Source organism: Vanacampus margaritifer, chromosome 7 (genome assembly GCF_051991255.1).
Source record: "Vanacampus margaritifer isolate UIUO_Vmar chromosome 7, RoL_Vmar_1.0, whole genome shotgun sequence".
Classification (NCBI taxonomy): domain Eukaryota; kingdom Metazoa; phylum Chordata; class Actinopteri; order Syngnathiformes; family Syngnathidae; genus Vanacampus; species Vanacampus margaritifer.
In genome coordinates, this window is record NC_135438.1 from 18,366,856 (window position 1) to 18,394,374 (window position 27,519).

Consider the following 27,519-nt stretch of genomic DNA (forward strand, 5'->3'; position numbering starts at 1 on the left):
TATACCAGTGACTTGCGGTGAGGTTCATGACAGGCTTTGACTCCTCTGGAGTTGGTTATAAAAGTAAGTGTGAAAGTAGATTAGCCTATAAATTTCGACCTTAAAAACATTTAATTATTCTTCAATTCCACACTGTGCAACAATGTGATAGCAAGAAAAACTAAATTATTTTTTAATATAAGGTCAAGTTTGTTGTTGCTGCTTTTTTTCTGATCTCTTTTTTCTAAAATTAAAACACATTTGCATTTGGTCTTTTAATAGGTCAATTATAAAATGTAATTTATTTTGTATTATTATTAAACTCAATTCCCCTTATGTCTTGTATGATAACGGCATATCGGATGTTTCTAGAAAACCAATCAGTTTTAAAAAGAAAATTGACGTGGTATGATTAATTTAGCCGAACACATACAAGTGGTATATGGTTGAGACTGCCGGGGACTATTAAAGTTGTTCAAATATATGAGGGATGTTCAATACCACTTTTTTTCAGACTGCTAGTACGAGTAGGCTACTTAACCGATACTGATACCAAGTACCAATACCACTAGTACTTTTCTAACATAAAATTTCTCCTAAAAAAACAATATATTTTTTTAAAGCAATACCTTCCTTATGTTTCCCAATATAACACTTTAATTAAATAAATTTTCTAGTTCCTGATTATTATTGGTACTTGCCTATCCCTAACACAACCTCAGAAATAGAGGGCGCCAAATTACTATTTTGCTAAAGCCCCATGGAGGATTAAAAATCCAGTAGCTATAAACACTGGAGAACATTAGATGGCGCTGCAACTACTCTTTATTTTTCATGATAGTCAACCAACCCTGGAGAGAGAGAGAGAGAGAGAGAGAGAGAGAGAGAGAGAGAGAGAGAGAGAGAGAGAGAGAGAGAGAGAGAGCATGACGTTGTCCACGGACTCTCCTGCGCGGCTTTAATTGTGTGAGCGAACGTGACGCTGAAGACTCGCCTACTATTTCTCACGTTCTCAGGACCTGTAGCTGGGGTAAAAGGGGGGAAAAAGGCAACAGGAAGAGAAGGTTCCGTTAGCACATAGCCCACCTACCGTGGGGATGTTGCAGTGACGGCAGCTTCAGAGCGTCCTCCCTCCCAGCACTCTGCCGGCATCGTCAGCTGTTGCGCCTGCAGAGTGGTGAGCAGCAGACGTGTCGAGAGCAAAGGCGGCGGCAAAAACACTATGCCTCGAATATCTACACGATAACCTTTAACCAGGAGTCAGTCGGAGAGCGGATGCGAGCAGAGACCACCAGCAAGCCGCTGAATATTTTCCGCCCTTTGTCGGTACCGGAGGAGCTGTACCAATGGAGAAAGCGACTCCGCCGCCCCAGCCTCAGGTGCAGCTGTCAATAGCCAAGACCGACAGTCCGGCGGACGACGTCACCGGCTTGTCCGATGAGGATCTGCTTAAGTGGACCAAGGAGGACCTGGTGAGGCGTCTGAGACGCTCCGAGGCCGACAAGATGAGCGTGATTCTGGACCACGGAAATCTCATCCGAGAGGTCAATCGCAGCTTACAGTTGCACTTGAACGAGATCAGGGGGCTGAAGGTGAGGGGGCGAGCATTTCGTGAGGGATGAGATCATGTAGCATTGGAGCGCACCTGAGTGCTTGCACAGTAGTGGGCGTGATGAACAGCAAATATGGTGTCAGACTCGAGGTTATCTTGAAGTTCATTGTGCCGTTGTGTGTGCGCACTATTTATTTAGCTGTACTTACCGTCTGGCTTGTCGGTGAAGTTGTATCTTATACTGTCTATTTTCAGTGGTGACCGAGTGGTCTGCTTCACATTTCTGAGATCAGGGTTAGAATTTAGGCTTTGCCCTTCATGTGGAGTTTGCATGTTCTTCCCCATGCTTGTGTGTGTTGGCACTGCGTACTCCCACATGCACATGAAGTTCATTGAATATAGCCTACTCTAAATTTTCCTTATGGTGTGTGAAATGTGAGTGTGAATGGGATAGAATCCAGCTCATCCACAACTCTAATTGGGATAATGTTTTATTTATAGATTAGATGTTTTGTATAGTGTAACGCAATCTGCCACCAATTGATGTTTCTTTTGTATTTAAACAAAAGCTTACTGTGACAAAAGTGGCACAATGTTCACATTGTTTACAGTTGAAGCAGAAAGCCAGCCTGGTGTAGCATCACATGAGAATCATTTGCTTGAGTCCTTGTCACCTCCCCACCAATCCAAGCTACCTAATTAAAATGGAAAGAACTGGAGGGTATAGGAAGGCAAGAGAGGCAGGAGAGGACGGAATGAGGAAACTTATATTGATGCACAAAGAGGAATTAAGGGGAATATTTGCCAGAGGTGAGAAGGTTAAGTTTAAGCGGATAGCACTGAGGTTATATGTTTCCCTATCTTATAGTTTTACCCAGGGTGAGGCTCCTACAGAGCTTTCTGATTTACTGTATAATGAATGCCACACAGTGAGTCAGTACATTGTCAGGGAAGACAGAAAGAATAAGGATTAGGTTTCAATACAGTAGCAGTAGTTTATTTATAATAATTGTTATTAAATTGGAAATCACATTGTACTTTGACACTGAAAAATAATTTACCATTGTATCAAAACACAACCACGTTTATAACATCTTCTGGCTCTGATTAGCATGAACAATGCTGCCAGTCCTTGGGCCGAAAGGTCACGCCAATGAATCTGCCTTCCGCTCATGTTTCTATTCCTCCCTGTCAGGACATCAATCAGAAACTACAGGAAGACAACCGTGAACTGCGAGACTTGTGCTGCTTCCTGGATGATGACCGCCAAAAAGGAAAGCGTGTGTCCAGGGAGTGGCAGCGTCTGGGCCGTTACAGCTCAAGCATCATGCGCAAAGAGGTGACCCTCTATCTGCAAAAACTCAAGGAATTAGAGCTTCGACAGGAGGAGGTCATCCGCGAGAACCTGGAGCTGAAAGAGCTCTGCCTCCTCCTGGATGAGGACAAAGGATTAGTAGGTGGAGGGGGAGGTACTGGTGGGAGTGTTGGAATGGGCGTGGGGTCCCGAAACTCCATTGACAGCCAGAACAGTTTGCTGCTGGTCCCTGGGCAGGGGCTCCTAATGAGGGATGTTGGAGATGGGAGCAGCACCTCGAGCGCAGGGAGCGCTGACAGCTCAGATCACCATCAGCATAAGCAAACCCACCTGGCTGTTGGAGTGGGCGGTCTCCGAAATTCCGGGGAAAAAGGGAGTCCTGAGCTGGCGCATAAACCTCGATGTAGCAGCATCAGTGCCATAGGAGGAGACAGAGACGTGTCTAGCCCTGAACACCCGGCCGGGCGCAACCGGAGTACAAGTCTGGAGTATCCGTACACTTTGCCCCAACTCTGTCGACCACGTTGCGGCTCCATATCAGTGCCTGACCACAGCCGGGTCATGCGAGGCTTGAGCCCAGAGAAATATGGAAGGAACGTGGGACGGAGTAGTCCAGAGCAGCACCCAAAGCACTACAGCTCTGACCTTCTTTTAGGCCAGAGGCAGCACTACTTGGGCCAGGGTGGCAGCGGTGACCTCTATCAGAGGCACCACCGGAGCAGCGTTAGCAGTACCGGTTGTGAGAGCCCTGAGCCTCGCCATGCACATTTAGGGACCAGTGAGCATGTTGATAAAAGTTGTATAGTCCAAGGGGGCAGTCCTGAGACTCATAGGCACCAATACAGTCCGAGTCCTGACCATGGGAAATTTGGCAGCCCAATTAGAGACGCGCAGAGGAGGTCAGCTGGAGAGGAGTTGTCACCACATCATCGGAGCATCTACAACGGGATGAATGGTACGTTTATATGCATATGAAGGAATCATTTAAAGAAGAAGTCAAAAAAAATGTATTGACAATAATATGTTCTATGATTTAAACAACAAAATCCAGCAATTTTTATCCATTTCAGAAAGCGGCTATTGTGCCACTTGCCGTCAAGTGAAAAGGACATCACAGTTGCTCAGGTCTCAGGTAACAGGTAACAACCAATCACAGCTCAGCTTCAGAAAACAGGTGAGCTATGATTGGTCGTTGCCTGAGCCCCGAGCAACTGTGATGTCATCTTCAGTCGACAGCAAGTGGCAAAATGGCTGCCCCCTGAGATGGATAAAAACAGATGGATTGTGCTTCATAACTCATATTCCACAAATGTAATATTAATCAGAATGTTATGTTTGGACTAGTGTGGTCACATATACCAAATTATGGTCAAGAAATGTTCAAGGTTGACTTCCCCTTTAAATGTAGTGAAAGATGGTCATTTTATTTTCGAACCTCGCAATTGCCGTATCAGACGTTTTGAAGTTTTAAAGTGACAGTGTGTAGAAGTTTTTGATTTTTCAATGTTCATTCATTTAAAAAAAAACACTATTCATTTCAATAATATGCCAAAAATATGTTCTGTCACATCAACATTCATTAAAAAAATAATAATCGTAGGTCTAGTAATCGTTAATTATTTTTACATTGGTTGCACTGCACTTTACAGGAAGCTGACATGTTTCACTGCCATCTTTCTGCTACGGATATCCAAAGGAGACAAACTTAACGAACATAGTAATTGGTGGTGTGTGTGTCGGAGGCACCATATCGTGTGCTCCAAAATGCACATACTTTGAACTTAGGTCATTGCATTCTATTAGTTTACCGATAGCAAAAAAAAAAACCTACAAACTGTCTCTTTAAGAAAAAAAAATCCAAGTGGAATTCCTGAACCTAATTTAATAGTGAACATATGAATGAATAGTTTGACACTTGAAACCTGGCGCGTAAGTGTGACTAGGAGAAGATTCATTCTTTGTTTGTTGAATGAGGCCCAATGTTACAACTAAGCACTGAAACCACAAACATGCAATGTTATTATCCATGGTGCAATTTGAGAGTATCAGATTGTGGGATGAATATCAAAAATAGCCTACCAAGTTGGCCGCTGTTAACATACCCCACAGTGACTGATAATCATTTCTAGAGTACGGGGGAAAAAAAGGTGCTGAGTGGCAGAGCTGGCAGACACGAAAGGTTGTCTCAAGGTGAAATGTGTGCTAGTCTTTGCATTAAAAAAAACTGCAGAGAAAAGATAAACTGTCCACCCAAAACACAACACAATGTCATATTTCATGATATATGCTAAATATACACAATGTCATGGAGATTAATTTGTATAAACATATTAATATTACCTAGGGCTATCACTAACGAATGTTTTTTAGAATTGATTACCCTATTGATTATTCCATCAATTACTCAGGTAATTGCCCCGCTCCGCATTTCGAGGCAGACATTTTTATGTCAACCAATTTTTGTGGTTGATTTAGATGATTTTTTTTTCTCCCTCCTGCCCTAATAATAACATATACTAGTAATATGATTAAAGGTAATTAAAGCTCCTTTTTTTTATTTTAAAAATGTGTAAATTAGTGGCCGTTAAATGTTAACCCTTTGCATCAATCACTCTACCTAGGGGTGTTGCCATATCATACCTTCTACGATATTACCGGTGCATTTTTTTTTGAGTGATAAAAATGTGAAATATCGCAAAATTGACGTGATGACGTATTGCGTAACATCATACGTCTTCCTGTCTATTTGGACGTACATGCGTCGCTCGCTGCTGCATAAAAACAATGTCGGAGCGTGTGAGGCCGTGAGCTACAGCCAGTTCTGTCGGCAAAGTGGGAGTGAGCTATCTTTGTCGTGTGGAGGCTGTTTGGCTACAAGAGGTCAGATATGATGCAAAAAATACAATCGTTAACGTCTGCAAATTGTGCGGGACAACTGTTGCCGTTAAGTTAAGAGGATGCGCAGGCTAAAGACACGCGAGGAGGACATGGAAACAGCTCGTTGTTTGCCGTGAGCAAAAGTTCATTACTGGAGCACTCTTGAATTAGACGCACTCCTTATAAAAAAAAAAACATTAGACGGTTGTTGGATAATGCTGAAGCGGTCACGTATTGTTTGGCCAAGATAAACAATCCGCGGTGGTTATTTTACCGTGACCGGTAACTCGCCTCATAGTTGACGGGACTTTGTGATGCTAACCGGCCGCTAAGCTAACGTGCTCTCGACGAGACGGCGTGCGCGTTGCTGTTGCGCAGCGGCGTAAACATGCACATTTGCGTTATTCATACCCGCTAGTAATGTCTACAAGCAATCACGTTATTTTCTCGCTCCTCTTATTGACCAATTCGAGACATTCACGGCAAAATAACGCTCACAGGAGGGTTGCCGGTTATGGCAAAATAACCACTGCCTAAACAATCGCAGGCGAAAAACTATTTTCAACAATACACTTGCCGTATCATTTTTATTTTATTTTTTTGCAAGGATCAACCTCACAGGAGAAAATAATGGACTTTCTTGACTCATGCAATTTGCCTCTGACTTCTGAAGGTTTGTGTTTTGTTTGTATTTGCTAAGTAAATGTGCTTTATGTGCTTTAAGCAGTTATGTTACAATTAAACCTCGCAGGCTAAACACCAGAGGTGGGAGTAAGTCATTGCCTTGCAAGTCCCAAATCTCAAGTCTTTGCCCTCAAGTCCCGAGTCAAGACTGACAAGTCTCAAGTCAAGTCCCGAGTCAAGACTGACAAGTCTCAAGCAATTCACAAGTCCTACACTTTGAGTTTCAAGTCCTTTCGAGTCATTTTAACAACATCATAGATGATATTATTTGGGGTGAGCATCAAAGTATAAGTGAGGGACTCAGGGAGTGAACCCAGAATGGTGCAATAGATTTCTGTTGTTTGCAATGTGTTACCAGTGAGTTGACAGTCTCATTAACTATGCAGCTAGCAACAATAATTAGCCGATAAACAACTGACATTAGCTTACTTACCGTTCTTTGTGCAACTTCAGATGTTGAACGAAGTTTGAAGTTGTTGCCTCTCCGTCAGTGATCTAATCTTCAACATACTGCAATAAATTTTTTCTTGACCCCCTATTAGTTTTTGTACCCAAACAACTAGTGGTGCAACTGATCACAAAAGTCACGGATCGGATTGTTAAAAAATAAATAAAAAATGAAATCAGATAAATATTTTGTCTTAATGTATTTTATAAAATACTTTTGCCAATTACATTTTAAAAATTATATATAAACTAAAAATGTCCAATTTGGCCGTTAGGATTTAGGAACACAATTTTAAGTGCAATATAAGGCAAGATACATAATTATTTTATACATGGTCCATTTATAAAATAACAAGGTGAAGGTATCCTGCCTTATGTTATATTGCACTTGTAATGCACTTGAAGTTGTGTTCCTAAAATCCAAATTGCCATATTAGACATTTTGAATGTTTTTTGTTTTGTTTTTTTAAAGCTAGTGCTTTATAAAATAACTATAAATGAAGGAAAAGTTCTATTATTATTATTTTTAATAATGAAAAATACATATAAGTGCAATTTAAGGCACATTCCTGTCATTTAAATAGGGAGAGTGGATTACAAAGTAGCATAGGTCCACAATTAGAAAAGCGAGCGAGCCAAGCAACAGCTGTCAAACTACTGTTGCTAGCCAGGCACTTGATGCTAACGCTAACAGTTAGCTACTAGCCACAAACGCCGGAGACTTGTACCGTATCGTGCAATGACGGTGTAATTAACTTGCGGTTTTTCCGCATCCTAAATTCGCTATTTAATATACTTTCGGGGTGGTATTATGATAAAAATATGTAATTTCAATAAAAACGTAGATAATGCAAGCCACAATGTCAAAGGGAAGTAGTTAAGCTGGCGTTCACGCCAACATGCAGGCAGACTTCACAGTAAAATCCACCAAGGATATTGCATTGGTGTCAGTGTATTATTTGGTCAGCTTTATTTTGAAGATTGCCTTAGCGTAGGCGGGGTGTGTTTGCGCCTTTGCGGCTTCCCTGACATGTCTAAATGACGGCTCTGTCAGCTCACCTCGCACGCGTACACACCGAGAGGAACTTACTCGTTAACATACATTTTAATCTTTTTGTATTGGTGGAAGAAGCAAGTATTTTCAATCAAAGGGCTCAAGTCCGAGTGATGTCACAAATCATTGTTGGTCAAGTCCAAGTTGAGTTGCAAGTCTTTTAACATTTTTTTCAAGTCGAGTCTTAAGTCGTCAAATTCATGACTCGAGTCCAAGTCACATGACTCGAGTCCACACCTCTGGTAAACACTACCTGGCCTGTTTTTATTTCCATTTCATTCCATTAAAGTTGCTATATTTGCACCTTGTTTACATTTCAAATGGGGTAAAAAGGTGGCTTAAACATTGTGCTGCAATAAAAGTTATATTATTCCAAAGCATCAATCACAAATATATTGTTCAGTAATTATTACCGATATCGTCAAAAATATCGCCACCGCAAATTCCTTTGAAATATTGTGATACAATTTTTAGGCCATATCACCCACCTCTATCAGTAGCTAAGAAACAGCACTCAGCTTTAAAAAGGTTGGTGACGCCTGTGCTCTACCATAAAGACACCTTAATTTCCATAGTGGGAAATGTAGTTATTTTGGGGACAAGACCAGTTTGGGTCTTAAATCCATATTTTCAATTGTTACCATTATCTTTACCTTATTTGCGTGCCCTGATTTTATAACATTAAAACCTTAAATTGCTCTATATCCATTTTGAACTATTTTGCTTCATAGATGATTGTCTCGTACAGTTGGAAACATTTCTCCTCTTGTCATTTTGCAATCTCTTTGGATTGCAGTGGATTATTGTAAAGACACACACAACTTTTCATTTGGTTCAACGTTCTGTTTTTTCTTTTGGTTGTGGCAGAAGTGTTCTCTCTAATGCTATATGATACAGTATGTCGTTCTTGAACTGATATGTTTGCAAAGAGCGTTGCTGTTTTACTTCTTAATTGTTAAATTTAAGTGCATCGGGTACTCACTGGCTTTCAGGTCTGGTGATTCGCCAACTGGCAAAGCAGTTGTGAATGTAGCTCAGAAAGAAACATGTGCAGCAAATAGTGTTTATCCAGGTCCATATGGACTTCATTAAGCCTGCTAGCATGAGTTAGTCATTACAGTGGATGAGTTGTGATAAAGTCATATTATGGCTATTTGTCAGTCACTATGGTGGCTTATCTACCAAGAGCATGACCCCTGTGGGACTGCTCTGCCGCCACCGGCCTGACAAGACACAGCAGCAGACCGTCATATTTTCACTTAGATCATGACATACGGCCCTGACAAAAAAAGAAATCTGAGAATAAATGATGAATGACCTATCCCAGATATTTTTAGGTGAAACATAAAGCAACAGTTCAAGGGAGAATAAATACGTTGACAAGAAGTTTCAAAATTTTACATTTGAAAGGGTCTTTAGTCTGACCTATCTATTGATCGTTGTCGTGTCTATGTCTCTGTGTGTCATCCCCTGACCCATCCTTGCATGTTCTTTTTTTGGACGAAGAAGGAATTTAATTCCTGTGACGTTGTAGTACATTCCACTTTCTGGGATTATCCCGTAAGCTCTTTGCACAGTATTATTTCAATTTTTATGAAGTTGTGTGTGCGTGCTTGTGTTTGTGAGATGGATGTCTCTGTAGTCGTGTTGTTGTTGACAAATGAAAGTCTCATGCTCATCTGGCACTCAACAGTGCACAAGTTTAAGCCTTTTAAATTTCAGACAAAAACAACACTCTGACCTCCGCTCTACTGTTGCATCTTCTGTGAGGCTTATCACACATTATATTATTATTATTTTTTTTTTTTTGCAGCAAAAATAATGGAATTCCACCCAAATCACTAAAAGGACTACTTTTGCTTCACAAACATGAAGGTTAATCCTACTCGTTCATCTAAACACAAGGGATGCTCTATTAATAAGGCTTTTGAGGATTTGAGAATTGTATATATATATATAAAAAAAAAGGTACATATTAATAAAACAAGTGCAGGCTTTGACATTATTTAAACAACTAGAAAAGTCTGCATTAAATAACATAAAAAATAAAACGTGATATTAGAATATGAGTAGCACACCACAATATAAAGATAAAATTTTACACTCTAAATTATGATTAACTCCATAAATAATGATCCAATAATTGTCCCAAACGGTTAAATCTTGTAGCATTTTTGCCCTGCAGTTGGTCTGTTTCATAAGCGAAGAGACTTAATCATGTTTTCTGCTTCAGCAATCACAGGTTGCGCATATTAACTTAGACTGTTTGTTGATAAGATCAGCACATAAAAAAAAGCCTTTTATGGGAAAAGTAGTGTAACCACTGCCTTTTTTGGGGGCCAGGGAGTGCTGATTGGATACCAAAATTTTTTTTCCATTTGCAAGTAAAACCAAATTAAGGAATGGGACTTGACTGTGGAATTTGTAGTTGAGTTTTTTTTTTTATTATTATTAATTTTTTACAACGTATTTGGCCATGTTTTCAAAAGACACATCTATGCTTTAGAAAATTCAGTTTCATTAAGAGGTCTTACAAGTATTAAAATATGACTATTTCTTGTAATTAAGACTGCCAATCCTGGTATGTTTGTTAGTGAGCAGGATTATGCAACGGTATGTAGGAGTGTCAAACACATTTTTGTTATCGTTTTCTTCAGAGGGTCGGTATGACTGAACCTTAAAATATGTATGATCGCCTTGTATTACTTAACGCAACAATATGCAGGAATGAATAAGTAGTTTTGAAATTAGTGGCCATTAAAACCTGTTTGCTCAAATGTTATTACATTTATTTTAAAAGAGGGATTGACATGGCATAGGGCCATACACATCAGGATATCCATATTGTTTTTCTTTACATTCATGTTAAAATAGCAAAATCTTAAGACATTCATTTAAGAGCTTATTTGGGAATTTAGAGGTGGTAGTGGTGGTGCTAATTTAGTTTGGTTTTTAATCCTTTTTTTTTTAAATTAATTATTTTATTTTGTTTAAATTGCTGTAACACCCGAATTGCCCTTTTGGGCATCAATAATGGATTATCATTTTTTTCATTCAAATAAAGAATAGTGTGCCTTGATGTAGTAATATTATAGTTGCATTAATAGTTTTAACTTTTTAGCGGTATATGTGCTGTCAAATGAAGTCATAGCTTTTCGTCTGAGTTGAAGTTGAACCTTTGCAGGCCTTAAGGTTTTCTCTCTCTGTTCTTTCTCTGTTCCTTCCATCGTAATTGGTTTTCAGTGATAAAAACAGCTGTTAGATTGAGAGAAGAAAAATATTACGAAGCACTCTTTCTGGAGGATGCACTGATTGGCAGGCTGAGCCCGGGAAAGAGGATTGAATATGTATTTGAGTGGATTACTGGCCACCCCTTCCCCCCAACCCATCCCATGCATCTTTCCGCCTTCTTCGCTTATTTCTTTCTCTTTCCCACTCCACTCTGTCCACTTCCTCTCCACTTGTTGGATGGAAAGCATCCCCGATAAATTGTGGAGTGTCACATCCTTAGCGACTCATGAAGAAACTCAAATGTTTGTCACAGCTGCTCGTATGAAAGGATTTAGGGAAGCATTTGGCTGCTGCAACTCAAATGGATTAGTATTATTAGCAGAAAGCCTCATCTGGACAGCTATTATGTCAGCCTTGCCGTTCACGATGGTGTGAATTTGCAACAATAACATGATATTGTCTAGATTGCCTTTTTCAGGAACATAAAGTTGTGTTTTATTGCCTATACCTCCATTTAAAACCTATCCACACAGTCTGCTGCAGCTCATTTTCACTTTTAAATTCAATGCATACGCCCTTTGCATACAGTAAAGAGAGAGCTTCACTGCTCAAGGTGGATGTCTATCAAAATTAAATGTTACTTTTAACTGCTATCTTGGCATTTGAATTTGTAATCTCACCTGAGATGAATTATCCCCAACAACCTTGTCCGTAAACCATTAAAGCAGCCATTATCCAAGGAGTGCATGATTAGGCGTTTTGTGAACTACTTCAGATGCAGATCATTGTCATTTTGAATCAAGATGCAGCTAGCTTCGTCTCCTTAATGCGCTTCATGGATGGTGCAAACAGTGTCACACTGCTTCTTTGCTGTGTGGTAAATACTAATTCTAGACAGCAGCAGTTGCAAATGCAGGAGTCAAAGTGTTAAAGATCCGAAGCAAAAAACAAATGGGATTTTGGAAAGCTAAATAGTAATCATGGCTGATAATGGATATAGTCAAGAATTAAAAAAATTAAAATATTGACACTGAGGGCCCTATTTTGGTAGACAGGAGCTGGCATATATTCATTTTCATCCAGGGGTACAACGAGTTTACTGTTTGGGCGTTGCTGGGCGTTCCGGCGTATTTGACAATTTTGTGACAAAAAGTAAAAATGACAAAAGTGTGGAACAATCCCTCTGAATCGTTGAAAGAAACAATTAATTGAATACGACTCTGTTCTCTTCTACAACAGCGCGAACCTGCACAGTCTAGGAAAATATCAAAAGAAAGAAAACACCACCTATGCATTCCGTTAGACTGCGTCTTACGCTAGCTAGACTTGTGCTGGGCATGAAAATAGGGCCTTGAGTGTGTGTGTAGGACCGTGTTTAAGTATCCCATTGGACTGTCAAGATTTAATGGGTGTTGAGAACAAAATTGAAAAGAAACAATCCACTCATAATTCATGAACTCATTAAGAATGGAAGGATGCTTCCAAATATTCTGACTATTGTAGCTGTGTGAGTTAGCAAGTAGGCAGCTTTCCGTGTACTAGCATCACTCCAGCACAAACCCCTGAGGTATGTGACAACTGTTTCACAGTAACCCCAGTCATCCGGTAGACACGCAAACCCTGTGGACTGGAGAAGGGTCTTTGTCCTTTTTAGACAGTGCCGCTGGGGAATGGCTCAGTGAGCTGAAAGGAAATTAGCTTGCGGAGGGCAGGTAATTAACTGGAAGTTTAGACATAGATGTCATTTAGCAGGGGCACGACTGGGCCGGAGGGAAACTGTCTGTCCGTCCCAAAGTCACCAGCAGTAACCGTATTTGTATGTGTGTGTCACGTTTCGTTGAAGTGAAGTTGAATGCCGTCCTGAGAGCTGTCAGTCTGGAGGTATCAGATGATGAGTGAAGGAGAAATGGAACTCTAGAGTGGGGGCTGATTTGATTATGCACAGTATGCTGGCTTTTCAGCAGCATATGCAGCTTTTAAATGTCTTCTTCATTTTCTTGAGATACAAACATAAACATCCATCTGTCCATCCAGCTATATGACTTGTCTTCAGTAACATCATGGAGGGTGAGCTGGATCCGATCCCAGATGACTTTGGGTGAGAGGCCAAAGAATGGTTGCCAGTCAATCGTAAGGCACATATGGACAAACAAACGTTCATACTCACATTCGCAATACAGTATTAGTCCTTATTTATCCTAACATGCAAGTTGTTGGAATGACCAAAATCTCGCTGTAGTGCCCTATTAAAAAATATATATATATTCTGTATATTTTATGTTTGCAAAAGATGCATCAGGTGCATCTTTATTGCAAGGAGTGACAGTGATTTTCATTTAGATGTACAATCACCAATTCCAATAAAGTTGGGATGTTGTGTAAACAAATAAAAGAAGAATACAATAATTTGCTAATCGTTTTTAAACTATAAAAATTAAATACATTACAAAGACAAGATATTTATTTTATTCTCTCTTTTTCCCGAGAGCTCAGTATTGTTCATTCAGTAATCTTACTGATTCAACATGTCATCATCATTGCTCCCTCTCTCTTGTGTGTGTGTGTGTGTGTGCGCGCGCGCATATGTGCGTGCGTGTGAGTTTGTGCTCATTAATTCACCTGAAACTTATTAAAAATCCCATACCCTTCACCTAAACCGGAGATTTCAGAATCCCGCTAGAGTTGTAAAGTTGGCAGGAGACCTGAGGAAGGATCAAAGAAAAGAAAGAAAAGTGAAATCCAGCACCGACCAGACACCACCTTCTACCCACAGGGTTACAAACCAGAACACTTTCACCAACCCCTGAAACATCTAAATTCCAACAAATTAGGGAGACCCCAAGAGACCAAAGGAAAGATTCAGCAAGCCATTGCTAAGCAACATCTGCACATGATACAACAGCAAGTCCTAGACTGGCCTGCCAGCAGTCCAGACCTATCTCCCATTGAAAATGTGTGACACATTATGAAGTGCAAAATACAACAGCAACACAATAGTTGATATCTTTGAACATTAAATATCTTTTCTTTGTAGTGTATTCAATTGAATATAGCTTTAAAAGGATTTCCAAATCATTGCATTCAGTTTTTATTAACATTTTATACAATGTCCCAACTTCCCTGGAATTGGGGTTTGTACATTTCTTTCCTTTTCCACACCTAATGTAGCTCTGAAGATCATTGTAAGGCTCTGTGTGATGGTGTGGTCCTTACATTTGTGAAATTTCAAGTCATTGTTCTGTAGCCAAGAGCATTTAAACCTAACATAAATACTAAAACAATGCAAGGAAGAACAGACTTTTCAGCTTTCCCCTGGCATGCCCTGTATCATGTTTTATTCATTAGCATCGAGTTGTTGGTTGCTCACATATTAAAATCGAAAAAACAGTGGTTTATCTTGCAAACGTTTGCTTAAATATTTAATTTTTGCAAATTTAGCCGACAACATAGACTTGTGTAGAAGTTGGTGGTAAATGTAGATCTTGAAAACACAATTTGCAGGCTTTTGTGATGCTTCTCACAATAAATCTCGCAAAGTATTTACTTTAGTGTACAGCTTGCTTCATATGTCCTGCTAAAGAATAAATGTTAGATCATATTGGACACACATATCACACACGCATTGCCGATCTTAAACACTATTCACTAAGGTACATTTTCAATAATACGAACAGTATACAACATGGAAAATATATATTGTGAAATATGAAGCGTAAACACGGTTGCAAGAGAACGGATTGTCTTAAAATGTGAGTATGTTTGCATGCTTCCATAAAAACACAAATGCAAAAGAACTGCACACGCAAAACATACACAGTGTTCTCAGGCCAAGGGGGCTCCAATTATCCATCTCTACTTCAGTGAGCTTCATGCTCTTATCTCTATCTACAGTCTACTTTTTCCTCACTGTTAGACGACACAAAAAACAAAACAGTGTTATAACAGGACAATGTTCTTTTACGTTTATGGAATATGTATTTCTATTTAGTTGATTAAGCACAACGTATCATACACATTTTTCATCAACTTACTAAATATTAGAATATGTAAAAACCCCCCAACCCTAATTAATCCTTATTTAAACTTTGCTGCCTATGTTACCATTCCCTGAATATCATGCACGATGTATTTTTTTTAATCAACTCACAACTGCTATTGTTTTTTTATGCGTGTGAATTAACATGTTTAAATAGTGACCCAATGTTAATATGTAGAGATAAGTCATTTTAAGTAACTGATTATATTTCTAAACTATTTGTATTTAAACTTCTGCTTCTCAATTACGACAAATTTACACCAGTTTATTAAAACAATGTGCAATGTAATAGCCTAATACAATTCAATTGAATTAGGATGTTGGTGTGGTCCTGACAACCATTTCAGTTTTTCACATGGCCCCTTCGAAAAATGTATTGCCTTGATTTGCACTATGGGGCCGCATGATCACCTGATTTAGTACAGTTCTGTTGAGCAACAGTCCCCAATCTATTTTGCAGGAGGATCATGTCCACATAAAGAGATATTTTGATTGACCGTTGAAGCCGCTGCACAGTGAGACTGAGATGCTCGCCAAGCTCACCCTCTTGACAGCGGCCTCTCTGCATTAGGCCACCGCCACCGCACCACAAGTCTTGCCATTTTCAGAGGAGTTTCTTGTGTGGCACCACATATGAATCTTAGAACCTAGTCTGCTAATGCGGCCTATTCGCCGTAGTGAGAAGGGAAGCCAATGGTGGCCATTTTGTGTTGCCATTCGCTAAGTGTGTCCAACTCACTGATCTGTATATACTACTGGATAGCCGATAGCCCGTGCAAGCCGTTGAAGCTACAGGGCGGCCATCTTACTCCTCCCATCTCGCGAGCAGACTACTGTATAAACTATACGTAAATTTACAGATTTGACTTATACAGCTCGTAGGCTCTCAGTATAGCGGGGGCGGGGGTGGACGGGTGTTTGGTGGGTTGGTCACTATTTTTTAACAAGTGCTGTTTTGAACACTCCCTTTTTCTTTTATCGCTCAGTTCCTTAGGCCCACTATTAGAATTGGCAGAGGCATATTGTTAAGTTACAGTTATAATTATGTATTATTTTAATAATAAAATCATTAAGCACATAATTTATACATGTATTTAAGACAAGTTGTAAAATGTCTGAAGTCCTCCTGTTTATGGTAACAAATTTAAATCATGCTGTTTTTACTAAGTACTGTCTCAAATGTTCTCCAATTTCGATACTGTAAATGTATAGGATTGTATGCCGAGAAATGTTTCTTGGGAGGAGTAATATGGCGGCCTCACGCCTTCAAAAGTCTTGGCCTATCGGCTATCCAGTAATATCTACAGATCAGTTGTCTAACCCAACTGCACTGATTTTTCCAAGGCGTTTAGCATTACTTTCTATCAGTAGGGCGAAAATGTCAAGTTGTGTGACAGTTGGTCTGGTCGAAGCGCTACATGCACATTTCATCGTGATGATAAATTTTCTCTTATAGGTATATCTATAAATAATACACAATATGCTTCCATAATTATAATAGGGAATGTGTTCAAATGCATACAGTATAAATTGTGAATATAGTTAACATCATTTGATTCTCTGAGCCATATATTGCAACAGTGACTTTAACATCAATAAATATCTTGCATGGTTTCACTTTATGTATGTGGTATGGCGACTTTAAGGTCTTTAAGTATTTAGTTGCCTCCATGGCCGCAGCTACTGTACCTGTAACAGATCTGCCTAAGGATGCTAAGACAAGTAGCTCTTCTACCAGCCAGGCATTACACTTGACTGACTGACTGACTGACTGACTGACTGACATCTAGCTAAACGGAAGGTCACTGATCTATCCCACTTCTCCATGGGCTTTCCTGTCCGGCCTACCTGAATAATTTATGTGGCACTTTTTCAGAGATCTGAGAAGAGTGGTCATGTGAAATTACCTTGCATTGATCCTGTAAATTGAGAGAATAGCAGAGAGGACGGGTGACGGATAAAAGAGGATTGAGAGATGAGCGGCACAGAGGAGACCCGCTTCATGTGTTTACTTACTTGATGTAGACATCAATAACAACTTGATTACCCAGTTTGACAAACGATTCTCATACATCAGTCACCAATTATTTGTCATCATTTAAGTCGATTCATTTTATTTAGTTTCAACAAAATATTGGTTTTAAATCTCCTCCAAAAATGTTTTTAAATCTCTTCAATTAATAGGTATTGTTGATGAATGACCCTTGACTACAAAGTAAACAATGACTCCTTCATTGAGACACCATCACCTTCCAAATTAATGTGGTACATCTTTTTGTAGCGGAATTTATAGGGCTATGCTGAGAGGGAGTTTAAGGTCCATATTATTCTGGGGTAATCATGTTATCTATACACTTGGGCTCTAACCGACACTGAAACCCTTTCCCTTGACACATCTGTCACATCCCATTAAATCCAATTTTATCATTGACACCCTGCCCATAACTAAATCTACTAAAACTGTCCGAGGGTGTTTAAAAAAACACACACTATGTAACTGTCCTTGATAAGGGACAATATATGTTGGTAGATAAAGGAAAGGGCATGGGTCATTACAAACTGAGTTTGGTTGCAAGAGATTCTAAGCGTGTAGATAGTATCAAAAATCACAAGTATCTGTCACAAGATAGCAATTTTCAACTTGAGATGTGTGGCTGGTGACAGCAAAATCAATTTTAACTGGTATACCTCTTGAGGCCTATAAGAACCACAATAGAGCTTGTAAAAGTAGCACACTGAAGCCAAATGCATCGGCATTGGGAACGCTCTAACCCTTTTCTTTTGCTGTATTTTTTAAAGAACACTGTAGTACTGAATTGTTTAACTATAGCATTCAACAGTTTTTCTTTATTTCAGATTTCTGTATTTTTTTGGGTGTGACATAAGTGTGCCTAGTGAAGCACTTGTGCGTCCGACATGAACTGCCCCTCCCCAACTATATAAGAACTTGAGTTGCCCAGTCAGGTCATATGCCAGACTGGCATGTGTCCCACTTCTTCCAGCGTGAACACAGCCGACTAGCTTCCCGGCCAATGGAAGCGGCTCCTTTCATTCGTTCATGTCTGTGTGTCTCAAACCCCCAAAATAGCAAATAGGGTGATTTTAACAAAATAGTAAAGATGATAATAACAATGTGTTCAATGAGTTCATTTCTACAATGATTCAGAGGCTTTGTTGCAGACTGTTGTCATATGAATGAAATAAAATGACTTTCAAAATCTGCCAAAATCACATTATACCAACTGCGCTACAACTTAAACCTCCTTCCAGCGGCTTAAAGTTTAGTCTACTTTTAAGCTACCAAATTGTCAGGTGTGATGGGGGGTAGGTGAAAGAAAACGTAATATAAAATGTCCTCTGTCCGCCGGAACGCCCAGCGTGGCGCAGTGTGGTCTGCCAAATTGCCAAAAACACTAGAGGAGGCTTTCAGCGGCACGGAGATCAAGATGTGCCGGTTTTTACACCCAAGCACACATCAGAGATTTATATGCAGTCAATAACCCTTTCAAAATCCAAATATTCAGGTTTTTAAAGGGTATGTAAACACGTGTAAAAAACATGAATATGCTCATATTTGTTTTTTTTAAAACCCAACTAAGACTCTCGGGTTAGATCTTGGCTGGTTAAATATATGCAGACCTTGCTGCCATTTTGAACCAGTAGTTGTATTGCAGTAAAAGCAACAAGAACAAATTTGCCCATATTTTAAATATGTTGTTTTTCTTTCTATAACATTATTGAAGTGTGTGGAATTGATTGAAGTATAATTAAAAACTTTGACAACAACAAATGTTTCAATTAAGGTCAGAATTGAAAAATAGGCTAATCTATTTTGGATTCATATTTTAATATCCAACTCCAGAGGAGTCATGAGTGCCTCACCAATCATGAACCTCACCCCACATCCCTGGCCCACATGCACTGTTTATAAAATTAGAGCCCTTCATCTTGAACAATTTCCATAAAGTCATGATGAGGTGGGCTAAAATCTAATAACATTTTGGCAGAATTCTGACTAAAGGTGTAGATTTAACCAATTCATTTTCCTGTCACTTGCTAACTAGCACAAGCACAAATCATTTTCCATTTGATTAAAAACCTTTTGTTAACAATATGATCTATGACGTGATTACTTAATTTTTTGTGTTTTGTTTTATCGGCGGGCATCCTGTAATATGTCTTGCACTGAACTTTTTTTTGTCCAACACTATATTAGAATAGAAATTTAACACTGTTAATTTCTCTATTTGAACTTTTTTTTTTATAACCACAGTGGGTTCATTCATTCATTTATTTTAAATAAATAAAAAATTATCATCTGCTCTTAGCATGATAAATCTAGAACACGTACATTTCTTAATCTTTTATGTAATTATTCCATAAATCAAAAAGGGAAAATACAAGCATTGACGTCTACCATCATTCATAAGCCTCAGTCATTCATAGTAAGTGAACTGATGTCATTGTTGGGATTGCTTTATTGATCCACAGGTCGTAGTTCTACTTGGACAACGATATCAATATGCATCATACTAAAACAGACCACACCCATTTCATTTACAGTAGATTTTGTCTGCATTTGAGCGATGAAGCATGTTGATCTGTGCTCACATGTTTCTTTTTTTTTTTTTTTCCCTGGGAGATCTCAGTATTGATCATTTGAAATGTCATCATCATTGTTCTCCCTTTTTTTTTTTTTTTTGTATGTGTGTTTGTGCGTGCGTGCGTGCGTGCGTGCGTGCGTGAGAAAGAAAGAAAAAAAAAAAAAATTCCCATACCGTTCACCTAAACCGAACACTTCAAAATCCAGCCAGAGTCGTGGGGCCGTCAGGAGACCCGAAGGGGGACCAAAGAAAAGAAAGAAAAGCGAAGCCCAGCACCGACCAGACACCACCCACCGGGCCACTAACCTTCACCAACCCCAGAGACATCTAAACTCCAACAAATCAGGGAAACCTCAAGGGCCCAAAGGAGAAACTGAGGAAAGGTAGAAAGGACAGACGAAGCAGAGTGAGATCCACAGACACCAGCCTCCACCGAATCAATGACCTGAGGGAGAAACAAATTGTGTCTGAGTCTCGATAGATGCTGGTGTGGTGGATCTAGCATGCATGAAAATCTCCACCAAAGAGGGGAGCCGTCGACCCCCGCCAGGACAGAGCAAGCGCAACACCTCAGGGCCCCCCAGGCCGCGGCCGCGCCAAAGGACAACCCCCGGGCCCCGCAGGGGCCACCGGCCGGAGAGCAAACCCCAGAGCAGGAGCGCCCCCCACCCCAACGCGGCCCGCGCCCCCAACCCAACGCAGCAGGACGGGGCACTGCAGGCCCACCAGGCACCCCACCGGCCCACAACCCCCGCTCCCCCCACGACCCCCCCACCCCCGCCACCCACCCCAACCCAGCCCCAACCGCCCCCAGGTCCCCAAATCCCCAGACACCCTCCCCACCCCAGCACCCCCCACCCCGGCACCCCCACCACCACCCCCCCACCAACCAAGCCGCCCCCCCCCGCCCCCACCCCCACCAACCGACAGCCCCCCAGCCCCCGACCCCAGACCCCGGGGACACACCGCACCCAGGCATCCGCGCCGAAGAGGGGGCCGGGCAGCGGAGCGGAGAGGGCACCCGCGCCCACCCCACCACGCGGAGGGACGGAACACCAGGGGCAGAAGGGGAGATGGGGGCACCGGAGGACGGGCGGCATCCCCGAACCCCAGGCCCAGCGGGGAGAGGCCCCGGTCGTCACATGTTTCTAACCAGCTTTGGATTTATTGCATTGATTTAAATATATATTTTCATTTTATTCTGTCTGTTCTTATTTTTGTGTTAAGTTACGTTGAACAATGGTGTTGTACACCAAAACCACATTGTCTAGTCCTAAAATCACCCCTCATTTATGCTCACTAACCTCCAAATCCAAATACCCGTAAGTGCCTAACCTTATAAAGGAGTTGAAATATCTATCAGTGCAGTCTTGCGGTATTCTGTCCGCCCCTGCAAAGATAAACAGATGGGTGGGAAGGTGCAGACAGCAGTACTGAAGGTGGCTTGAGGAATCTTTAGCAAACTATGCGGTCACAAGAGTGCTATGAATCTTTAATGGGAGATGTTAGTGAACCAAGGAGAGGAAGTGTGCTGAAAACATGATTAAAGACTCACAGGGAGGAAACTATTATAGGTCAGCGGGAGAGCGAGCGAGCGAGCGAGAGTTTAACATATATTTTCCTGAAGGGCAACCCATGGCAAAGAAGGATTTTTTTTTTTTTTTAAAGCTTGGGCTTAGTGGCCGAGGTGAGCTCAGGGGTAATTTTGAGGTGATAAACACTGTATAATGTATAAAATAGGCCACTAAAGGAATAATTTAGGCACCTACAGTATACATTATGAGATATGTTTAAAATTCAGGCAGTAGTGGAATTATTAAATACCCTTTTAATCTATTACTTGCTTGCAATTAACAAGCTTACTAAGTGCAGTATATGATTCCAAAATTTATTTTCAAAGGAAATATCAGTGATTAAAGAAAAAAACACATATTTTAGTAATTTGTAGCTCATATCATAGAAACTACACAGACTGAAATTATAATATATTGAACCCATTCCATTGTAACCTTGCCTATTACGATATATTTCAAAAGCTTTATTTTGTGATCATTGCAGTTGGTACAAAAGAAATTCACAAACTCAATTAAAACCAAGAGAGTTTGCTCGTTATCACCGCTATTTTGCATAACTAACATGTTAACTTGTTTTTCCTCTGCAAATGTTTTGTATTGTAAACATCCTTAGCTATACACTGTAGCAAATGATGCAATACGGCTACAGTGTTTTCACACTGCAGGGTATGATGCCCAATTCAGATTTGTTGTCAAAATCCAATCTTTTTATGTCATCGTTTACATTACAAAAACAAATATGACTTATAATGTGGCTTCTAAGGCGACATGCATGAACATTAAGCAGCATCACGTAACTAAGGTCCCGCTTGTGGGTCTAATTCCTATCACATTTGTGGCGATTTCAAGGATTTTGTCCTTGACCTGACCCATCCAGGCGATCCCCCCATATATTTATCAGTTCTTAAGCATCCTCCTTTCACTACTGACTGTTTTTCTTTTCTTTGTCTGCCATTGCTTTCCACGCCTGTTAGCTTTGTTAGACAATTGTAATATTTGTTGCCTTTTGATGCCATATATGTCGGATGAGCGCGACCTGATCAGTCTTCCCACTGCAGTTGCAATGCACTGTGAATATTATACATTACATTACTATTATACATAGGTTTAACAAGAAAAAAAATCACATTATTTTAATATATACTAGGTCCTACAAGCAGTACCTCAGGGTTGAAAAAAACAAACTTGTGCTTCACTTGCTATTGTTAAAAGGACAGCATTTAAAAGCATTTATGTTATTATTATGTTTTAAGTCTACATTTATATTATTCATTCTGATTATAAAGAATACCAGCAAATTGGGGTCCTGTATTATTTTATTTTATTTTATTTTTTTATTTATAAGTTACAGGGGGGGGGGGGGGGAATTTGCGGGGGCAGTGATTTGGGTTGTATTGTACACCATGTGCGTATTATTCACAGTATTTTATGGTATCTTATTTATATCCACATACAAAAGATGCCTGGGTCAGATTTGGGGGAAAAAGAATTGTATTGTTCTCATTGTCATGAAAACAAAACAAAACAGATGCATTTCACATATGGCCGGGGGGAAAAAAAATCACAATTGACTAACATTATGGACATAGCCTTTAACATGGCGAAAATTAACTATTGTAACCAGGTTGTTGTTTGGCTGTTTTAATTCCACTTACAGAGTCCCTCTTGTCAAGTTGTAACTATAGATCAATTCCATTCTGTAGTCGTGCTGCTAGCGAAAACATTTGAACTTGTGCCGTGCGTGTATGTGTGCCAGTGAAAAGACTTTGTGGTGAAACTTGCGGCTTTCAAATAATGACCGATCAGTGTTTATGTCCCGGTTGTGAAAGTGCATATCCTCACTAACGCAACACTACACAATATAGGTAAAATGATCAAATATGAATGGCCAAGTGAGTAAGGATACAGTAAATAATGTGCCAACCTTATATTAGCTGACTTATTTTTATTGCAATTTCTTTAGCCCATTTCCTGCATAGAGTGAAGCCAAGTACATCCCAGACTTCCTGTTCCATATGGATACATTATTACTAACAGGATATCTGATTGCAACTTCAAACTCAGATGGTATTCGTGTGTGTGTGTGTACATGCTCATCGATTTTTGAGGATGCACTTCAGTATTTGCTCCCTAAAATGCTGGTATGACTTAACTGGGAATCCCATACTGCAACCTTAAGCCTTTTAACTGTCATTTTAGCGTTTCAGTTTGTGCACAAAATATATAATATCTGATGTGATGGTAGACAGGATTAAAGCAGTTGCTTTGAATTAACTAACTTTTGATCATCTCCCCGTTGGAGCCAACATGAAAGAGTATCATTTGTTGGTGTCAAAATAGCAAAGAAAGCTATTCCCTAAAATGCCACACCAGTTGGTTCAATCAGGTTTCATGCTGTAATTATATTTGTCATGTTCTATAACACACACATCAAAAGTATATCCCTTTACACATTGTGCATTCCTCTGATGAAAACTAGTGGCACGACATCTCTTTGTTTTATTTATGAGGCATTTTGCTTTCTGTGGCACTCCAAGCACACGTCATATTTAAATCATTAGATTAATGAGGCGTTACTCCCATGTCAAAGCAACATTCATAAACCATTTTTTTCTTCTGTCACTTCTCCCCCCTTGTTCCCTTCGCTGTCTTCTTTCCCCTTTCTTTTGTCACAGCTTTGATATCAGCCGGCTGCTGCACTAACAACTGCAGAAATGTCAAGCTATGGGACAGGTAAGAACTTTCCTCTTTGTTCCCTTCTTTATAATGTCCTTTGCATTAATCACAGAAGAGGAAGAATGGCAAATGAAGGTCACTGTCTGTTCTTTTCCACAAGGGTCCATAATCCTGTAATTAGGTGTCATTATGCAGCCTTCTTTCAGCTGCTTTCTTCAAAACTATTGAACTTACAGGCCCGGCAGTACTTTGCATTAAAACTGACTTTGCCAACGAGAAGTGGATAAAATGTCACCTTATTTTTGAAAAGTGTTTTTTTTAGCTAATCACAATCTGATCTCTTAAATCTTTATGATGGTGTGGTTAAATGAATCTGGTTTATTTACTCCAACATTGTGTTGACCAGGTATATCCACATCACGAGACACAATTTTAGGTGACCTATGTGCAATATTCTACACTTTCAATCAGACCCCAGTGGGGGGCAGGGATAGATGGCTGTGTTAATATTTAATGACTGCAAGACAATAAGGCAGATCCTCCCTCAAAGGCCCCTCTGGCCCCTCCTATTTCAGGAAAGCACCCACGCATGGCCATGTATAATTACAGATATTTTTCACACATTTTTTTTCCCCCTCTCACTTTACACTACACTACAATTTGGACAAGCACATGACCATGCTTCCTTTGCATCCTGGAAAAAAAAATATATCAGGTAATCAGGTGTGGAAAGGAAAGGTGAAAGAAGATGATTTGTGAACTCACAAAATCATCAACAGTCAAGTCAAGTCATATTTATTTATATATGAAGCTGAAAGCTGTCCCTCAGCTCTCTGGTGCAAGCAGGAGCAGGAGAGAAAAAAAAGAGTCCATCTATTTAGGTCTTTTGTTTCTCTTGATTCCTGTTTTAACATGTATTTTTACTAACTCAATTATCAATCCACTCACATGTCAAGTCTTAAAGCTATGCCTTGAATAAATATTAATCATACCACCAATATGCCTCCATAAAATCATAAAAATACTTTTTCATCTAATCTTTAACGAATATTCTCAGTCTATTTGTGGATATTATGTAACAAGATGATGATTGTTTAAAAAAAAAAAAATAGCCATGAAATCATTTCGCGTTGTTGCTTTTGCCTCCGACTCCTGGTGTTGTGCATTCTGCTCCACTGTTACAGTGCCAGGGCTTCCCCAAATACTTGTGCCACCACTATTGCTATATCAGCAGATACCATTAGAAATCAGTTGTAACATTTCTTATCATTGACAATGGCCTGGCATTTACACCATAACATTCGGAGTGTTTACTCAATGATATAACATGCAAGTGATGCATTTCATACAGTAGCTCTAGATGAAAATAACTTGCAGGTGTTAATATTGGATATTGCTATGAGAAGTTTAGCAATGCACTGGAATGCATGTAGAGAGTATGAGTACTGCGGTAATATATTTTTTTAATTAAGACCCTGTTGTATTATTGGCAACCTGCTTCTGAGTAGGCTCTAGCGAGCAAAAGGCCCAAAGAATCTGTAATTTTGTGTAAAAATATTGTGTTTCACTAAAGTACTGTGCGGTACTCTAACTTGTTTAACTCTTTAAAGCCATCAATACTTAAAAAAGAAAAAGTAAGAAAGAACCTCTGAACCCCAGCCAATTTCAAGCATTCTGACTGATCTTTCAAGGAGAATATTACACAATATCAGAATATTGTGTTTTATGAGGATGTAAACACAGAAAGTACCAAATGAAAGATTTGACTCTCTTATTTCATCACAAAAAGAAAGTTAGTTTCTACCTTATTCTATATTTTAGTAATCAACAGTACAACATGAGTTGGTTTCATCAAAATCACCTATTTTGAACCAAAAATTGCTGGAAAATAAACTTTTTGTGAAAAGACTTATATATGACTGGCTCCTCTTGGGTCAAAAAATAAAACTAAGATATTCATATATTCTAATTCTACACTTAAAAAGGACATGAAAAAAAAATATACCAACCAAACAATCTTAAATTTTAGGGATGCTGGGATTCAATTTAGGGGTGCTTGAGCACCCCCAAAAAGGGGATTAAAATGGCCATGGTAATATCTTTCCTTTCATTATATTATCTTTCTTTTATTCCTCTTCAATGATTGCACAGCTTTGACGCCTCATCTTGACCTCACTGTCGTCAACCGGGCTCCTCGGAAGAAACCGGATCACAGCAGTAGAGCCTTCTTACGTCCATGGGTCTTGATAATAGCTGCAAAGATTCTGTGGCACCGTGGTCCAAGGCACCAGATGGTCTGCTGTCCGTCCATGGCCTCATTCATGTCTACAGCGCCTGAAAACAACCTGCCTTCATGTTTTCATCTCTACTACTCTATTGAGCACTTTGGGGAGGGTCTGATTTATGTGTTTATAAAACTATGCTGCAGATAAAATGATTAGAATGGAGGTCTCTCCCTGCCAATTGTGATAAGAGAGATTGATGCATGCTGGGAGATTTGAATGCTGTGTTATTTTCTGTGTGTAATGAGGATTTAGAAGGAAATTGTACAAAAAGTTTAACTCTAGATGTTCAAAATGCAACAACTGTGCCTGCGCAGCCTCCGTGTGGTTGAGTAAACAACGCAGTGACACGTTAAAAAAAAAAAAAAATCAACAGAAAGCTATAGCCCTGATACTACATGCAATGCTTTTTGTCAATACTTTGAAGTTGTTAGAATCATTTTACAGCCATAATGGGGCTTTGGGTTTTATTTTCCTTAAACATAAGCAAACAGCAAATGTAACACAAACTTGGTCAAGTCACGCCAAAATATGCCAGCTTCATTATTATTTTTATAATTACAAAGCATAACTTTATGTGCAAAATCGCACAAAATTCTCACAAGGACAGGCTTGTGTGTGTGTTGCCTTCCATCTGTTTACAGTTACAACTCTTGGTGGAGAAGCACATCACTGACCGTCCCACATTCTTCATTTTTTTTTTTAAGCTGGTTCCACTGCCCCCTTCCATTCTTTCAACTTCATTTATTTTCAAGTGTGAAATTAAGAGTTGAGAAATCTGATGTTCAGTCTACCAATGTCACTTCCAGCCCTGCCGTCAGTATACTTTTCTTGTTAAAGCTGTCTTTCAACTGACCTTTAAACCTAAAATGTAAAAAAAAAAAAAAAAAAGATTCTCGATATTCTAGCAATGACAACATATTTTCCTGTGTCTTAAACCAAGAGATCTTATAGCTGCTGAAAATGTTGTAGTTGTATAAAACGCAATGTCCAGGTGTCATTTTATTTTGTATTCACATCTCCGATAAAGCGCCTAGATTGAAGCTAAGATGTTTTATGTTTTTTTCTTCTCTTTTTTACAAGAAAACAAAGTCCAAGTAAATGTATATTATTGGATTAGTTTTCTATATATATCAATATATATCAATATATTATGACCATTATTTTTGACTTCCAGGTATTAGAACTAATATATCAAAATGTAAAGG

At 39.5% G+C, this 27,519-nt stretch overlaps 1 protein-coding gene across 1 annotated transcript; it reads left to right on the top strand.

Annotated features, from left to right (window-relative positions):
- The first annotated feature begins 925 nt into the window (after positions 1–925).
- ccdc85al (coiled-coil domain containing 85A, like) lies at positions 926–27,519 on the top strand. Its single transcript, XM_077570557.1, has 4 exons — positions 926–1,571; positions 2,727–3,801; positions 24,029–24,086; positions 26,181–27,519. The coding sequence occupies exons 1-4, from the start codon at positions 1,326–1,328 to the stop codon at positions 26,197–26,199; spliced, it is 1,398 nt and encodes a 465-aa protein (XP_077426683.1). The 5' UTR covers positions 926–1,325; the 3' UTR covers positions 26,200–27,519.

Coding starts and splice junctions, on each gene's coding strand:
- ccdc85al (XM_077570557.1), top strand. CDS start 1,326: ATGGAGAAAGCGACTCCGCCGCCCCAGCCTCAGGTGCAGCTGTCAATA. Junction 1,572..2,726: donor ACGAGATCAGGGGGCTGAAG/GTGAGGGGGCGA, acceptor CCTCCCTGTCAG/GACATCAATCAGAAACTACA. Junction 3,802..24,028: donor CATCTACAACGGGATGAATG/GTACGTTTATAT, acceptor CTTTTGTCACAG/CTTTGATATCAGCCGGCTGC.